At 38.9% G+C, this 18,339-nt stretch overlaps 2 protein-coding genes across 2 annotated transcripts; both read left to right on the forward strand.

Moving 5' to 3' along the window:
- Positions 1–5,021: 5,021 nt before the first annotated feature.
- LOC115689478 (palmitoyl-acyl carrier protein thioesterase, chloroplastic-like) lies at positions 5,022–9,552 on the forward strand. Its single transcript, XM_030615521.2, has 7 exons — positions 5,022–5,308; positions 6,204–6,831; positions 7,053–7,186; positions 7,936–8,049; positions 8,139–8,310; positions 8,390–8,458; positions 9,148–9,552. Exons 2-7 carry the CDS (start codon positions 6,337–6,339, stop codon positions 9,415–9,417), a joined length of 1,254 nt encoding a protein of 417 aa, XP_030471381.1. The 5' UTR covers positions 5,022–5,308; positions 6,204–6,336; the 3' UTR covers positions 9,418–9,552.
- Positions 9,553–13,417: 3,865 nt separating this feature from the next.
- On the forward strand, positions 13,418–16,751 carry LOC115689477 (serine/threonine protein phosphatase 2A 57 kDa regulatory subunit B' kappa isoform-like). Its single transcript, XM_030615520.2, has 3 exons — positions 13,418–13,869; positions 14,643–15,821; positions 15,994–16,751. The coding sequence occupies exons 2-3, from the start codon at positions 14,670–14,672 to the stop codon at positions 16,348–16,350; spliced, it is 1,509 nt and encodes a 502-aa protein (XP_030471380.1). The 5' UTR covers positions 13,418–13,869; positions 14,643–14,669; the 3' UTR covers positions 16,351–16,751.
- Positions 16,752–18,339: the final 1,588 nt, after the last annotated feature.

The raw sequence follows: 18,339 nt of genomic DNA on the forward strand, positions 1-18,339 counted from the left end.
ATATGGCGGAGATTCCATGAAAATGTATTTCCTACTTTTCTAATGTATTTCCATTATTTTGTATTTGAGGATTTTTTATGTTGGCTCTTGTAATGTGACGTGGTATTTTGGGATCTCCTATATTGGCTCTTGTAATGTGATGTGCTTGGTTTACTTTTCTCCATAAGCATTTGGGATATTATGAGGAACGATGCATACTCACAAATATTGAGAGCAAATATCGAGAGCGATGGTGGTTGAATGCTGAATACCCGTTCCACTGCTTGGCCATTTGCATTAATTTGACTGGAATTTGTGTGAGAGCGTACGTAACGTTACGAATCCAACGTAAAATTTAATTTCAAAACTTCACGAATGGCTTAGAATACCGTGCCACTCGCTTTGAGCGAAATTTAATTTTTTTAGGTGTCGAAAAAATAAAAAATGAAAAATTTCAAAACTTCACGTAATGGCTTAGAATACTTTGGTCACCCATTCCGAGAGAAATTTAATTTTTTGAGATTCCCCAAAAAAATAAAAATAAATAAATAATTTCAAAACTTCATAGAATGGCTTAAAATACGGCCACCCACTTTGAGCGAAATTTTAATTTTTTAGCTGCGAAAAAAAAAAAAAAATAAAAACTTCAAAACTTCGCAGAATGGCTTAGAATATCTGTGCCACCCATTTTGAGTGAAATTTAATGTTTTTTTAGGTGACGAAATAAAAATTAAAAAGCAAAAAATCAAAAATACCATTTGGGCACCTCAAAAATTTAAATTTCACTCAAAGTGAGTGGCTAAAAGATTCTAAGCCATTATGTGAAGTTTTGAAATTTTTGATTTTTTATATTTTTTTTGCACCTAAAAAATTTAAATTTCGCTCAAAGTGGTGCACGTATTCTAAGCCATTATGTGAAGTTTTGAAATTTTTTTTTTTTTTTATTTTTTGATTTTTTTGGCACCTAAAAAATTTAAATTTCGCTTAAAGCGCGGCACAGTATTCTATAAGACATTCATGAAGTTTTGAAATTTTTCACTTTTTGATTTTTTTTTCAAGACTTTAAAAATTTAAATTTTTTCAAAATGGGTGCTACGTATATTCTATAAGACATTCTATGAAGTTTTGAAATTTCTAATTTTTTAGTTTTGTTTGGAAATCTCAAAAATTAAAATTCTCTCGAAATGGTTGGCACGTATTCTGCCATTCTTGCAAGTTTTGAAATTTTTAATTTTTTTAATTTTTTTAGCATCTCAAAAAAATTAAAATTTACTCAAAAAGTGGGTGGCCACATGTATTCTAAGCCTTTTTGTGAAATTTTTTATTTTTATTTTTTTGGGCACCTTAGAAAATTTAAATTTTACTCAAAGTGGTGGCTACATAGGTATTCTAAGCAATCTGAAGTTTTGAAATTTTTGATTTCTTGATTTTTTTTTTTGAAAAAATTCAACAAATTTCCTATTTTCCTGAAATCTGAATTTTTTTTTTATTTTCTAGACATTTTGATGATTTTTTCTGGAATTTTTCAATTTTTTTGGATTTTCTGAAATTTTTTTTTGATTTTTATGAATTTTTCGGATTTTTTAATTATTTTTATTCCATTTCTAAAAAATGGATTTGTTCCTGGAAATAGAATTTTCTGTTGTTTATCAAACGGTTTTTGTTTCGGGAAATATAAATTTTGTCTTGTTATCAAACGGGTTCGTTCAGAACTGAAATTTTTGTCGTTATCAAACGGGTTTTTTTCTCGAACTCATCATGGAACCGAAATGAAAAATCTATTTCTGTTTTGAACTCATTCCGAATGTAACGATTATCATTCGCTACCTCTCTCTCTCTACGCACCTCAACTTCAAAAAGATATAACTTTTAATTCGAGTGGAGTCACAATCACAGAGCTCATAAGTATAATTCGTAAAGCTCGTTCAGAGCCTAATATGCTAGGGCAAGTTGCTAAAGGTGTTTTAAGGGCCCTTTTCGACATCAAAAACACACTTCTTCTTTCTTTCTTTTTTACATTCTTTCGATCATTTTTCATGATTCGACTTTTTATCGCATCTTTTCTTGTTCGTTTGGTTTTTAGTTAGTTATTTAACTTGTGCACGATTTTATCATAGTGTCTCTATAATAAATAATTCATTTCTTATTTTTTTATATGTTCAAATTTTAATTATTTCGGGCTGGTCCGGACTCAAATTGAAAAAATAAAAAACGCTCGAAATCCATGCCCGGGCCTATTCGAGCTCAAACGAATCGATCCGCGTAGGTCCGAGCTTCTGGGCTCTAGTTTTTTTTTTTCCCTCTATCTCTCTCTCAACCCTATTTGTGCCTTTATCACACGCAAGTCGATTAAATAAACACTTCTCTCACTTAAGGGTGTGCAATCGGACTGGATTTACCTGAGAACCGGACCGAATCACCCGAAAAATAGGTTCGGGAACCGGTTCCTGTTTGAACTGGTCCAGGAACCGGTTGGAACTGGTCATGTTCCCGTTTCTAAGTGAAGACCCACCTAGACCGGTTTTGGAATCGGTTTGTGGCTTGTGGTGAAAAAAAAAAAAGACGTAGATCATATTATTACTATATTTTGGATTGTTGCTTTTGGTAGATATTAATTTTTATTGTTCATCTTAGGGATTGTAGCTTTTGGCGGATAGTGATTTTTATTATTCATCTTTTACTTTGAATCATTTTATTGCTACTCAAATTATTCTGCTAAAAAAATGAAACCAGAAAAATGAACAAAAGTAAAATAGGTTCTTGGGTAGACCTGAAACCAAACCGGAAAAACAGGGTAGGTTCTAAAATAAGTTTCAGGACAAACATAGTAGGTTCCAAAATAGGTTTCGGGATAAATATAGTAAGTTTCAGGTTCCAAAAACTGAGAATAGATTATAACATAATAGGTTTCAGGTTTCGGATCGGGGAACGGGTTATAACCGATGACCCTGCTCTCACTCTTGTTCATGCCGAGTGTCCGCTGGGACCGAGAAGGCTGCTGCCAAGTTATGAGTATCTTCTTGTAGATGCAGACAAATTTAATATTACCCACGCACCCTCGTCAAAGGCAAGAATTTACGAGACTGCCATTCAGCGGTCCCCCTTGCCATTGCCAAGAAGCCTCTAGACTTCCATTTCTTTGGATTTTCTATAGATTTTGACTTCACACCTTCTGTGAACGACATTTGACATCGGTCTCCCACAAAGCCCAAATCCATGCCCATAGACAAAATTAGTTTACCATACTTTTTTCCCCATTGGTCAAAGTTCCAATGACACTCAAACTCCTCCCCCTTCACCTGATGCATGTATTTAAATGGCACTAATTAATATTAATTAGCGACAAAACAGTTGCGTCAACCGACCTTATTCAGAACTGATCGAGAGCCGGAATTATTGAGATTAGGTAAGTACAGAAATGCCTCGACGTGATTATAAATTATTCTCCGTCGAAAATGGAGGAGGATATGTGTCGATCGGTATCGGTTTAAGGATAAAATGTGCCGTGCCGAGTTCGAGTTTCTCCCGATAGATTCGGGCAGGGTTCGAGTCATGTTCTTGTGCCGTATGAAAGACCGCTACACGCACCGTTGTTACGTGATAGTTAAATTAATAGGGATTTTGCAGAGCATTGGATAGGGTGAAGTTAATAGGAGAAACCAATAAAGAAGTTATTCATTAATCTCGCTCAAGTAAGTGAAGATATTGTACCATGAAAATCATAATCTATAAGTGAAAAGCATCATAAAACAACAAAATAAAAAGGGCCAAAAGCCACCAAAAACTCTAAACAATGCTCACTGTGACACATTACTCTAAACTTTTTTCCGTGACACTAAAAATTCCAAACTTGTACTTGTGTAACATATTTACCCTTTATCAAAGTTTTGTCAATGATAACCGTTAAAAATTTGCGTTCATGAATGCCTTAAAACTAACAATGTTGATATGGTGCCCATGTGGTTTAAGTGAAATAAAAACGACGTTGTTTTAGTTGAAAAATCATCTAACGGAACGTTGACGGAGGAGGGCAAATATGTCACATAGGTACAAGTTTGGGGTTTTTTATGTCACGAGAAAAAAATTATGGTAAATGTGTCACAGTGAGTATAGTTTGGGATTTTTAATGTCACAAAAAATGTTCATGATAAATGTGTCACAATGGGCATAATTTTGGATCTTTTTGTGACTTTTTCCCAATGAAAATAGTAAGACTTCACTATGCTATATAAATTGTTTTGTGATATGTTCACTATAAGTCCTAAAATTTGTCACAAAAAATGCAATTGAGACCCAAAACCTGCAAAAAGTGCAATCAAGTCCTAAAACTTGTCGAATTGGTTCAATTGAGTCTTAAAGTTAACACCTTCAAATTTGGCTAACGAAAAATGCTGACATCGCTTTTTTATTATTTTTTATCCTATGTGGCGATAACACGACTTATTATTATTATTTTAATACTAATTTTATTTAATTTTTAAGTTAAAAATAAGCTAATTTTTCTTACAAAAAAAGGAGGAGGATAGACAGGGAGGGCTGTAAGCCCTTGCTTCCGCCTCGTCATCGCCGGGAGGGGCTGACGAGGTGGGGGACGGCAAGCGGGGGTCGCTGGGCCCTAGCAAGGGGCTGGCGACCCTTGCCCAGACCCGACAAGGGTCGCGGCCCTCCCTCAGACTCGACGAGGGTCGCTAGCCCTCCTCGCCTAGACTTGGCCGACCTTCATCGATGGCAGGCGAGGGCCCCCAGATCTAGGCAAGGGGTCGCGACCCTCCTCCAGACCTGGCGAGGGTCGCTGTCCGTCGCCTAGGCCTGGTCGAGAGCCGCCACTGGTGACTTACTTCCGGTGAGCATATCCCAATTATTTTCATGTTAAGCTGTTTTTTAAATAAACTAAAATAAGATGAGAAGCAAAAAGGGTTTTTGGGGAAACTTGGAGATGGAGGGGCGAGGGGTCGCCACGTGGCCCTTCGGCATTTTTTATAAAAAGGCAAAAGGGTCGCTGGACGCCAAATACCTGCCACCCACTTCTCCGCTGGCCCTTGAGAACCCTCTCTCTCTCTCTCTCTATCTTTCTCTCTCTTAAAATTTTCCCAGGAAAAAGTTTCGAAATTCGCTACGACGGAAAGAAAAGGGAAAAAGCGGAAGGAAAAGAGAAGGAAAATTCGCATTTCGCACCCCCCCTCTCCAAAGCTTCCCAAAGCGTCCTTCCTCTCTCTCTCTCTCTCTCTCTCTTCCAGGTTACAGCTGCTCGGAAAGTCCGCTTCGTTCGGTGGAAAAAAAGGGGTTGTTTTTTTCCTCGCATTCGCTCGTCTGCACGTCCTTCTCGAAGGTACACCCGGGGAAATGCCCGCATTTTTCTCGCTCGAATTCCCCGTTTTTTCTTCCCCCTCGCTCTGCCTGTTGATCTCGGCTTCTTTGCGGAACCGGGGAAACCCATTAGAGCTGGAGGAGGTAGGAGGATGCTTTTGGGTGTAACCGTCTGTTCTGGGTGTATGAGGATTTCGAGCTTGTGAAGAGTTTCCACCCTTTTTTTTTTGTGGTGGCTTTCTGGGTTTTTGGGTATCGATTCGAATGTGGCATTTTGATGGGTTGCGGTGATTTCTACGTGATCTGCTCTCTTTTGTTTTCTGTTTTTGTTTTCCCTCTTGTTTGGAGGTTAGATCTGCTGGGTTTTTGTTTTTGTTTCATCCTGCGTTGATGTTGTGAATCATTTGCACGATTTTTGGCGTCCGATTGATTAGTCATTTTTAATATACCGTGCCGATGGTAGATTGGTTCGCGTTTTGTGGATACTGATTTATGTGAGTTCGTATAATTGGGAGAAAAATGGGAAAACAGATACCATTATGTTCCGTGTGATGGAATTTACAATTGAAAGCAAAACTAAAGACCATAATAGAAAAATTTGAGAGGGAGCAAACCCAGAAGTCGCGTGGATCTCAAAAGCTCGTTTTTTGGTGGGTTCTGAAGTTTTTTTTAGTGATGGTGATTATGAAATTTTGAAACTTGGTTGACTACTTTGAGAGTTTTTCCTTAAATTGTTTTGTTTTGAATTATATCTATTCACGAGACAGTTTGATTGGATTACCAGCATAATTAGCAGTGTCTTGTTCCAGAAGAAGTTGGTATCTTGATACTTGGTTTTTTTCCCACTGATTCTTTTGAAGAGAATTCGGATTCGAATAGCTGAAGTATTCTTATTCCAAATGTTGGCGTTCTTGCAGAGGGACCACGCCTGTATTTACTTATTCTGCTGAGGCCTGCACGGACCGTGCCGGGTGTTCGACATTTATTCGATTATTTTAGCTGGAGCAGGGCTCTGATCAGTGAACCTGCTTGTTTTAAAAGTTAAAGGTCATGGTTGCCACCACTGCTGCTTCTGCTTTTTTTCCAGTTCCTTCACCTGACTCGGTCGCGAAAGCAACCAAATCTGGAAATGGACCTGCCAATTTGGGAATGTTGAAGCCAAATTCTGGTTCTGGGGCCTTGCAGGTGAAGGCAAATGCGCAGGCCCCTCGGAAAATAAATGGTACTTCTGTTGGTTTGGCTACACTTCCCGAGATTGTCAAGGATGAGGTTAATAAACCAGCCGCTGCACCTAGGACCTTTATCAACCAACTGCCTGATTGGAGTATGCTACTTGCTGCTATCACTACGGTATTCTTGGCAGCAGAAAAGCAATGGATGATGCTTGACTGGAAACCAAAGAGGCCAGATGTGCTTGTTGACCCGTTTGGTCTAGGGAGAATTGTCCAGGATGGCCTTGTTTACACACAGAATTTTTCTATTAGGTCATATGAGATAGGTGCTGATCGTACAGCGTCCATAGACACGTTAATGAATCATTTGCAGGTAGACTTTCCAGCTTAGTAATATGTTTCAACAACTTCTTTTTCCCGTAGAATGTATTTGTCTACTGTTCTAGTTATCAATCTCACTAATAAAATAAGAAATTCTTCAGATTGCACTTTTAGCTGTTTGTGCATTTTTTTCACCAGCATGTATTGTTTTACACTTGTGTCAAATTTGTTAGCTTTTTTTGTTATAATAAGCTTTGTTTTATTGAATTTTAGGAAACGGCTCTCAATCATGTTAAGTCTGCTGGGCTTCTTGATGATGGCTTTGGTTCAACCCCTGAGATGTACAAGAAGAATCTAATATGGGTTGTCACCAAAATGCAGGTTTTGGTAAATCGCTACCCTGCCTGGTGAGCAGACACACTATTTGATTAATCGGGCTGTTCAACTCTCATTGCATGTGTGGCTTTTGATTTCTCTAAAGAGCCTTCTCTATCAATCTGGTTTCGTTATTTGAGGTTCTGGTTGGTTGTTTCTAGTTTGTATTTCCTTGTTGTGGAGTGCACTGCGTCCTTATTGTGGAGGCAATAGTGCTAACACCGAGTTGCTGCTGCATTTACGATGAATCGGTTGCCTTGACACTATTTAATGCTCTAACTGACCAATAAGAGACAATGCTTTAGAATAAAGTGAGGTTGTAATGCACATGTTGAAAGGTTAATACTGACATTTTTAGCACTTACAGGTGGCAGTGTCCTGAGAGAGTTGAAATGTTTTTGAAATGTGGACTTAAATTTTGAAAATTACGCAACCAGTTTTGACTATTCTTGTGGTTTTCACTTTTTAATCCCCACAGAAAGAAAAATGGAAAAAACGACTGTCTAACCTCTTGTTACAACCTTATTTGAGATAAATCGGCAATGATATTCTGCAGTGAAGCATGTCAAATTTAATTAGCTTGTTGATGTTGTTTCTTTGTCATTTCACGTTCATTATTGCTTGAGGAAGTTATGAAGATGATGGCCAATTCTCAAGATTTACTTGTTGAATTTTAAAAGTGCGACGAGAATATATAATAGTGTTGAAACCTGTGGCACAATTTGAGGAGTTCATGCTCTTATATTAGTAACTGATAGGGCTATGTGCATCTCAATTGCAGGGGGGATGTGGTTCAAGTAGATACCTGGGTCTGTGGTTCGGGGAAGAATGGTATGCGGCGAGATTGGCTTGTACGTGACTGCAAAACTGGTGAAACTTTAACAAGAGCTTCCAGGTGGGAGTTTTGTTTTAAGTTTAGTTCTCTTGTGCTTTGCATTTGATTTCAGTTCATGTAACATTATGTTCTGTTTTTATGACTTGCAGTTTGTGGGTGATGATGAATAAAAAAACCAGAAAATTGTCCAAAATGCCGGAAGAAGTTCGAGAAGAAATAGAGCCTTATTTTCTGAATTCCGCCCCAGTTGTGGAGGAGGATGATCGGAGATTACCAAAATTAGATGATAACACAGCAGACTTTATACGCACCGGTTTAACAGTATGTCAATGGTTCATGAAGTTAATGCATTGATGAACTTTTGACTCCTTATAAACAATTTTATCTGCTCTTTCTTCAGCCTCGGTGGAGTGACTTAGATGTCAACCAGCATGTTAACAATGTGAAGTACATTGGCTGGATACTCGAGGTAAAATAACTTGGCTAATTAATCGCTTTGACCACCAACCTTTTTTATTCATCTCCTTTTGGTTCTTCATCCGCTTGCTTTTGTAGCTTTCCCTGGTTGAATTGGCCAATTGTAGTATCATTTGTCGGACTGGCTGTTTCATGCTGATACACTATAAGTTAACTCTGTCTTGACTATAGTTACCAAAACTTTATTCAAGTCCGGTGGTGATTTTATTGGACGAGTGATTATGCATTTACCCTGTGAAGTTTGCTGGGTTACTTTAGTATTTTAAGATTATTATTCATCAGGAGAAAGCCAGGTCTAATTTTATTTTTGAATTCGACATCATTTTGGATCAGTTTGAAATATCCTTTGGGATCAGGAATAAGAGCCGTCAATCGTATGACCTCACCCTTGATATGAGTCACCATAGCGCGGCATGGCTGTTTTCCCATACTTTTTGTTTGTCTCTCATCAATCGTAATTATTTCTTTGCAATGCTTAATTGGTGCTTTGCTTTTGTCTTGAGGTGTTGTACTACCAGGAAAGTGATGATTGATCATAGAGGAACTCAACATATGCCTCGACTTAGCAACTCGTTTAGTTTGTCAATTTCTTATGGGAATTGCTATGAGTTACATTTTTGTCCTCTGATTGGTGGTAGGAAGTTGGCTGGTTAACTTATAATGATGTGGTGGTTTGTGCAGAGTGCTCCACCTCAAATCCTGGAGAGCCATGAGATCTCAGCCCTGACATTGGAGTATAGGAGGGAATGTGGTAGGGACAGTGTGCTGCAGTCGCTGACTGCAATCCCTGGCAATCTGGACAGCGACCTCAAAAATTGCGGTGAAGTTGAGTGTCAGCATCTGCTTCGACTTGAAAATGGGGCTGAAATCGTGAGGGGAAGGACCGAGTGGAGGCCCAAATACTCAATCAACTGTGGAGTAGCTGGCGAGGTACCGGCAGAAAGTGCTTAATATTCGAGTTATTCGTAGAGGGGTGGAATTAGCAGTATTTATTCATTGCTTGTGTAAAGTTCTGTGCTACTTCTCAGATTTCACTGGTTTCTTATCACTCTATACATCTAATTTGATGCCTGAAATTCAAGTCCACTGTAAATTTTATGTTCTACTATTCGTTTTGAGCTTTAGTGCAAGTCTTGGAGTATCAATGTTTGGTAACATGATATGTATCTATTCATATCGTTTTGCTTCAGTTAGTGTTCTATTGAGTCGTGAGCTTCATCATCTTCAAGGTCTACGAAACCAGCAATCTCTCTCTCTCTCTCTCCATTGCGAAACTTGTTTGGATTCTTAATGGTGATGTCAGGCGAGCATCACATTGGCTTGGCTAGGGACCCAAAGTTCCATTTGCGAACTTACCTGGGTCGCTGTCAATGCATTTGTTGTCAAGATTCAAACTATGACTCAAAACAAAATGAGGATGAGAACATTTCAGTGGCTTGGGGTTTCAAGTTCATGGGAATGACTTCTTCTTCGTCTCTGCGGACTAGCAAGATTTTGAGGAGTTGTAGATGAGGCATTTCTGAAAAAGCTTGTGTGGACAGTATATTCATTTAAGAGGACATGTCCCCTCATTTGCTTCATTTTGCAACTCATTTTGGACATGTCTCTTCATTTGCAAAATTGCAACCGAACAATAGCAAAGGAATCCCACTGCGAGGAATTTGACAGCTTAGAATGAGATTCCATTTCCTTCTTCCATGGCCATGAGCCATACACGGCCTAAAAGTTCTGTTAATCTTCCTGTTTATATTTATATGTTTCCATCAAATCTCTCTTCTGGCAAAACCCAAATTGGTTTTCCAAAACGCGTCTCTCGCTCTCATCAACCCGTGCTTAATAATCTTCCTGAAAAAGGCTATTGTCCGTTTCATCAACTCAAAATCTTTACAGAAAAGCAGACAAGTTGTTTAGGAAATACTTGCAGTTGATGTCTCATAGTCTTTCAACTTGATATATTGAGCACATTTTTTCTCTTAAATTGAAAGGTCCTATCCCAATATAGAAAAAGGAACTTCTGATTCCTACAACAGTAGTTAAAAACCCATTTTCAGGCAACTACTTGCAAGAAATGACTTCACCCCAACTGCAGCATGTGAGATGAGACACATCCCCAACTCCAGTACATTCAAGCCTTCAGTACGAGGCAGACATCTTTCAAAGGTTTCATAATCATCTTGTCTGTCTTGGACTCTACTGCCACCGCTTTTTTGCCTCCCCATTTGCAAACCCTAATTATTTCCTGCCTTTGCTCGGCCAAAAATCCAAAAGCTAAAGGAAAACCCACAGCAATAATGCTGCTTGTCTTCTTTTTTGCATGGTGTAGAAAGTACTATTGAGCTTTGACAATTCACATCACAAAGTTTAAAGTGATATGTAGAACCTCAGCACTTTACTCGCTACATGTATTAACGCAATCATTTAATAATTTATTACACAATTGAGTCATGTTAAAGAGTGTTCTTGCTAAGCATCCTTAATAAGAAAACGTTTTGTGATATCCGACCCATTGATTACATGCAACACCATAGAAACAGTGCATTGAAAATAATAAACTTTCCTTAATTGGATGTTTGATGACCAAATCAAAATAACGTGGCACATTTTGCTACTCACTCTAAGTTATACAGAATTTGTTCATGGGCTTATCTAATAATCTACTGTCGATACGAGATTATATTAATTTTCGCTTAATTACCGAATTTGTGCATGATATTGCACCACATTCCCTTCTCTGAATCTTAATTTTTGAATGCCGACTTTATAATTTAAAGGTCATTATGGTCTTTTACCTTAAGAATGCTTATCTTTGGGTAATTTTACTTCAACCACTTTCTTCTTTACCATCCCTCCCTACCCCTTCCACATGTATAATGCTGCTTGTATACCATGTCTAGTTAACACATGATAAAGTTTAAGGCTTCCTCGTGGAGGTAAAACTAAATATTTTAAAGAATTTACCCTATCTTTTGGTGCTTGGCATGATTTGAAAAACCTGGTAAAGAGAGATTGTTTTTCTGATTAGTGAAAAACCTTTTTTCCAAAAGTTTAAGAAAGTTTAAGTTATTTTATGAATATCGCTTAAACTTATGACTTATGAATCACATCTTCATCGTCCAATCACCAATACCACCACTACTAGGGTGTAATCTAATCAGATGATTGCTCAAGCTTGACTCGATTCGACTGTTAAGGCTCAAAGGTTGACTTGAGCTCGCCTTTTAAGTTTGAGCTAAGTGTGCTTATTCAAGCTCAATCCAATGTATATGAAGACTTGATTATGACAGAAAGACGTTTCGATCCTAATTTGAGTATGATTCATAATAATCTACTAGATTCCAATACAAAATTATTAAGTTTAGTCTAACCCGTGTAAAGCTAGGACATTTTTATTAGTGGCATAATGAAGACGGGAGATAGTTACTTTATGTATGTCTTGTTTATTTGACCATACTAAAATGGCCACAAATATAAAAGCTTCATCTGCTTGATTCGATCTGCAAACTATTAGAATAAATTATTTCGAGATTGAGATGAAGAAACTATTCATTTTTCAACTACAAGAGTTAAACTTGGAATCAAAAAGAATGGAGCTGAACTTTTTGACTTTTGACAAATGTGGGTTTTGAGCCAGAATAGCTAGCTCATAGCTTGGCCTATTTACAATCTTAATCAACCGACAAGGCGACAATAGCCCCCCACGATCTAATAGGAATCGCCTCGCATGACCACCTTTTACTACCAAAAGCCATCACCGTCCTTAAAGTCCAATCCGGTCCGGTCCAATCCAAGAGCCAAGAACCGAACCAAGAGGACCGATTCTCAGTTTCTAGGATCGAGGACCGGATCGGCTAGTCTTGGAACCGTGAATCAGACTGGCTAGTCTTGGAACCGTGAACCAGACCGGACCCGGTCTAGTCCAGTCCAGTCCGATCCCAATGGGATCAATATTAAATATTATTTGTGTACCGGGAACCGATTGCTCTATTCTTTACTTTGTAGTTCTGATTTAATCCCATAAGCCATGGAAAAAATTAGAAAAATATATAATACATGAAAAAATTAAACAATCAGTTCAAATGGGGCCAATATTAAATATTTTTCATATATATATATTAAATATTATATATATGAAAAAATTAGAAAAATATATATTTATTGATCCAGTTCGGTTCGGTTCCAACTCTAGAATTAGGAACCGAACCGCCCAAAAACCGATTCCATTTTTAGGAACCGGGAACCAGACCGATGTTTTAGAGAACCGGACCAAACCGGTCGGCCCGGTCTGGTTTAGTCCGGTCCCGGTTTGGGCAATCCATATTGCTCACCCCTACTTAACGTTGTCAGCAACACCATCGCCGGCAACCCCACCGCCATCGCCGTTGGTCATTAGCATCGCCACCATCAAATACTGCCACCCCTTCATCCGACATCACACCGCCACCATCAGCCGGCCCCGTTGCCACCGCGGCCAAGGCCGATGTCTCCTCCCCCACACATCAAATGTCAAAATATGACCTTGAGTGGACGGTTTTCCATGGATAAATCTTGTGATGCTAAACACCTTCCAAGTAAAAACAAAGACTATTTAACTGCTTAACTGCTCTAGAACCAGGCCCTAGGATTGCAACTGTAACTTGCAGCTGCAAATGTCAAAACCACCCTTTACTCATGACTGGCTGGCTGGCTTTGGATTCTTCAAGAAATATATTAAGCGAAATATGCCCTGTCACAGATTAAGCGTACAGAAAAAATGCTTATATTAATCTGCAACTGTAGTGCCGGACCCCCAGTCTTATCATTATGCATATTTCTTTAATTCCAAGAACCAAGTCCTCTCTCTTTCTCTCTCTCTCTTTCCTTCCTTAATTCGATTTTGTTTCTTCTTTGCTTCAATTTGTTTGGTGGTGTGGTGAGACTGTCAAGCGTTTAACAGAGTAACTGCAAACCCTTCTCAAGAAATATATAAACGACACACCCTCTCATTTGTTTTCGGCTGAATCGAGGAACCGCAATTGATGCTTCATCATTATCGTTCATGGAGATCCAAGACATAAAGATCAAACGATAAAAAAAGAGAAAAGAAAAGGTAAAGGAGAGGAAGGAAAACGGAAAAATCAAAAGCACCCCAAAGATATTCAAGATCACATGTAAACAACAACAGCACACACTCCCCTCTCAAACCTCAAGAAAATCAAAGAATCGTCCCTCCACTCCATGTGGGGACAAACAACCACCACCCCCATGATGATATAAAGTAGAAATGCTTTGTCTCTCCCCTCCCTCTCTCTATTTCCCCTTTACCCAAAAAATCTCTAGGAAAATTGAATCCCGTTTGTATTTCTCTCTTGTCCCGATGGTCCGGGTGGTCTCCTTCATTTCCAAGTAGCTTCATGGTATAAGCAGGTATGTTTCCTTGTACCCCTGTCTCTCTCTCTCTCTCTATCTCTATCGATCTTGCTGAAAGTTCGATGTGTTTTTTCTTTGCCACAGCTGCTTCAGCTGATTCTTGATGTGGGTTTCGGTCAATTTAGTGTCTTGAGCGATATTTTGGGTAGATCTAGTTGTGGTTTGCTGTCTGAATATCGTGTTACCTCAGATCTGGGGTCCCGTTCAGGAACGCTTGCTGAAATGAGCGATTTTTAGAGTGAAATTCGCCTTTTTGGGATGCCATTCCAATCTTTTGAGCTTACTGAACTTCACTGGAGTCTTGATCTGCAAATTCTTGGAGGAAAAAATAGTAGCTGACGGGAAGTTGGGAAGAAATTCGTCAATGCGAGTCTGATTTTGTTCAACTATGTAATAGAGTACAAGTAATTGAATCCCTTCTCGAGATAATTACCGGCACGAGTTTGGCTTCTGTTTTTTGTACCATAGTTGCCATCTCAATGAACTTAAACATCGAACCTGAAAAGATACATGCAAGAGATACACATCATGACAAAACACGACTCTCTCTCTCTCTCTCTCTCTCTCTCTCTCTCTCTCCATGCAACTGTGAGAAGGATCTCCAATATAGAGCTCTGATAGTATTTGATGTTGTGCGATAGAGTTAGCAGATCCATATGTCCAATTCCTCTTGGTGAGAAATGCTTTGTCTATTAGGTCCTGCTGTTTGTCTTACTTCCAATGCATTTCTTGCTTTGAATTGGCTAATTAACCCTATAACCCTATTCCAGGCGTCAAAAGCATCTTCAGTTGCCACGATGCTGAAGCAAATTCTGAACAAAATACCAAGGAAATCACCAAAAGGTGATTCCCAAGATACTACAGGGAATGACCCCGGTGACAATTCCAATGGTTTTCAATGTATGATCGGAGGGGGTACTTTCTCAAGCCGATTTAATGTTGTCAAGAGGGTGTCGTCTGCAGTTTTCCCTGCTAGCATGATGACAGGACTGGAGGCTGTTGAGCCATTTATGTCATTCAAAGATGTGTCAAATTCCCAGAAGCAGAACCTGTTCATCAGTAAGTTGAACTTCTGCTGCAAGGTTTATGATTTCAGCGATCCTGAGAAGAACTACACAGAAATAAATTCTAAGCATGAAACTTTGATCGAGCTTGTTGAATTTGTCTCTAGTGGATCAGCTAAGTTCAATGAACCGGCAATAGCTGCCACGTGTAAGATGTGTGCAATCAACTTGTTTAGGGTCTTCCCTCCGAAGTACCGGTCAAATAGCTCTGGAGGTGAAACTGAGGATGAGGAACCAATGTTTGACCCTGCATGGTCACATCTACAAATCGTGTATGACTTGCTACTCCGTTTTATCGGTTACAATTCTCTTGATGCAAAGGTCGCAAAGAAATACGTAGATCATTCTTTTTTATTGAGGATGCTTGACCTCTTCGATTCTGAGGATCCGAGAGAAAGAGACTGCTTGAAAACAATCCTGCACCGAATTTATGGGAAGTTTATGGTACACAGACCCTTTATCAGGAAGGCCGTCAGTAATATCATATACCGTTTTGTTTTCGAAACAGAACGGCACAATGGAATTGCTGAGTTGTTAGAGATCTTTGGAAGTGTAATTAGTGGGTTTGCATTGCCATTGAAGGAGGAACATAAGATATTCTTATCGAAGGCTCTAATCCCTTTGCATAAACCAAAGTCAGTGGGTGTGTATCATCAACAGCTAACATACTGTGTTATTCAGTTTGCGGAAAAAGATCCGAAATTGGCCAGTGAAGTGATCAAGGGCCTATTGAAATATTGGCCCCTGACGAACAGCCAGAAGGAGCTGATGTTCTTGAGTGAGCTGGAAGAGGTTTTAGAGATGACTAGTTTGGTTGAATTCCAAAAGATCATGGTCCCACTCTTTCGGCGCATTGGATGCTGTCTCAATAGCTCACATTACCAGGTAAATTTTCATCAACTTGCTTATATATAGAGATTGATGTATTGCTGTGTACTTAATTAATCTTACTTATTTACTGAACGTTAGAAAGAAGAATAGCATTTTGACTTCTGTTTAAAAGTTACTGAAATTTGGACCTGATGGTAGAACCTCATTTATTTCTCAATTACTGCAGGTAGCAGAACGTGCCCATTTGCTATGGAACAATGAGCACGTCCTTCATCTGGTCACTCAAAACAGGCAGGTGATTCTGCCCCTCGTGTTCTCATCTCTTGAGCAGAACATACAGAACCATTGGAACCAAGCTGTGCTCAACCTCACCAGAAATCTAAAAAAGATTTTAACAGAAATGGACGAAGAGCTCGTGTCCGCCTGCCAACGCAAGCTGGAAGAAGACAACTTAATGTCGAATGTTGCAGCCGAGAAGCGAAGAGCGACCTGGGAACGCTTGGAGAACGCCACCGCTGTCCAACCTGTATTCAATAATATCTTCATTTCAGTCGAACCCGCCACATGCTCCGTCACCTGCTGAGAGTATACTCAGTAAGGAAAACTAATAACGGCAATCTGACCAGATTGAGTCATGTCTGTACATTTGTTAGGCCAAGTTTAATATTTTTAGTGGAGTTTGATCTCTGAGATGAATGTAGACCTAAAAAGCGAGCAGTTTTTACTTCCGCATGGCGGTTTTTGTGTGCGGGATTGGTGGGAATGGGAAGCTCTTTCCCTTGAAATCGTCCATAGCCATGGTTCCTCTCGTATCGGTATCTTAGGCTCAGGATGTTTGCTTTTATTCTTTGGAAGTTGTATCCGATGTGCCTGCTAAGAACATTGTCATCACGCCATCTTCTTTTTCGGATGTCTGGTAGGCACATTTTTGCTGTTTGACATGGGAATTCGACAATGTATAGTAGAGCTTGTCTTGTCTGGCTACATTTCCTATTGTTATGTTCTTGAAAGCTGCACTTTGGATCTTGCAAAGGCATGTTCTCACGTCTTTGTTGTGCCCATCTCATCGAGTAGTTTGGTTAACAGAAATGGGCAAAAGAGGTCACTTTGCCTCTCTTCAGGCTCAGGAAGCCCTGTTTCTATATGTGTGAGTTCTGTTAGACATGCAAGTCTTCTAAAGTTTTGAAACTATCTGTCAATTTGAGTTTGACATTATGCTTCAATTTTTTGTTCTTTCTTCAGTTTTTTTTAATGTTTTTTTGGTCTGTTTCTTTCTTCAGTTGCTCTGTCCACTCTGGGGTGGTTGTGATGCTAAAATTCTCTTTGGTCTGGTCTGGGCTAAAAAAATAGGGAATGAGATTCTTCTACCTAATCAATGCATGACCTTTGATGAACGGCAGATAGTGCTTTTGTCCTTGTGTAGGTGCATCAAGAAAGACTCGTGATTGCTGCCGACATAACCCATCAAGCTAGTATTTGTCAAACTTCCCTTCTCATGCACAAGCAATCTTCATGCACGATGCTGCCCAAAAAGAACAGAACGAAGATGGATCATGCCCCATTTTATATCTCCTGTATTATTTACCACTCAGCGCGATAGCTCAATTGGTCCCCAGTTCGACATATGTCGTAATTCGATTTATGATCGGGAGCATAGGCTTGCCGGTGAGATTACGATGGCCGGCTCATTCTTTTGGTTGCATTAACGGCTCGAATGGTATTAAATTCCTAAAAAGGTGCAGGACTGTTCTTCTCGTGATTCGGACTACTATAACATCATATCAATCTTGTTCTTGTGTTACCTTTTGATGGGGTAATTTGAAAGTAACACTTGATGTTGAAATATTTTCAATACTTAGTATGCTTATGATATTAATGGTTCATCTCATTTGCACATTTTATTTTTATAAAGTTCATTTGAAGATATTAAGGTCGGAAAGAAAAAATTTGAGGGACACAAACGTGGTCACATGAAAAGACTCGGTGACAGTCACGTCATGCCTTAAGTCACATCTCATAGTGACAAGGATGCATGGCGTTGTCCCTATGTTAATCATATGCATCCCACGCTTAATTAATTAACATAATGTGTCTCCGACATTAAAGTAAAAAAAAAGGGCTCAGATTAATCCACTCACCCACAAGAAAATCTCACCAGAAAAGTCCAAGATTTTCTTGTGGATGACCCTTTGTGTGGACCATATATTAGCAAAAAATGTAAGACACCGACAGAAAAATAAATCTATTTAGAGTAAAGTTATGGACTCTCGCATAACTTTTCGAGAAAAAGTAAATATTTTTAAAACAGTAATATTTATTTTGGGTAATTATTTCGTGTCTCGGCGCACCTAAAAGTTTTATGAGATATAATTTGCGGGGTCGATTTGATTGACAATGTTGACGAGTACCGACTTTTTTATGATAAACCATAAACCTTGTAATAAAATGGGTCAAAGGATCATAAGCTAAAAGTGCAAAACGGAGCCGAAGCTCTCTCAAATAGTTAGGATTCTGGCGACTATCTCTTAGAGTCCATTTGTTTCGCGGAAAATGATTAATTTGAAAAATTTTA

This window comes from Syzygium oleosum, unplaced genomic scaffold, assembly GCF_021117445.2.
Source record: "Syzygium oleosum isolate NSW1041296 unplaced genomic scaffold, Sole_v2.1 Sole_v2.42, whole genome shotgun sequence".
Classification (NCBI taxonomy): Eukaryota; Viridiplantae; Streptophyta; class Magnoliopsida; order Myrtales; family Myrtaceae; genus Syzygium; species Syzygium oleosum.

Excerpts from the sequence above, each read along its gene's own strand:
- LOC115689478 (XM_030615521.2), top strand. The coding sequence starts at position 6,337 with ATGGTTGCCACCACTGCTGCTTCTGCTTTTTTTCCAGTTCCTTCACCT. Across the intron at positions 8,311-8,389 it reads TTATACGCACCGGTTTAACA|CCTCGGTGGAGTGACTTAGA; the intron begins GTATGTCAATGG and ends CTCTTTCTTCAG. Across the intron at positions 8,459-9,147 it reads ACATTGGCTGGATACTCGAG|AGTGCTCCACCTCAAATCCT; the intron begins GTAAAATAACTT and ends TGGTTTGTGCAG.
- LOC115689477 (XM_030615520.2), top strand. The coding sequence starts at position 14,670 with ATGCTGAAGCAAATTCTGAACAAAATACCAAGGAAATCACCAAAAGGT. Across the intron at positions 15,822-15,993 it reads TCAATAGCTCACATTACCAG|GTAGCAGAACGTGCCCATTT; the intron begins GTAAATTTTCAT and ends CAATTACTGCAG.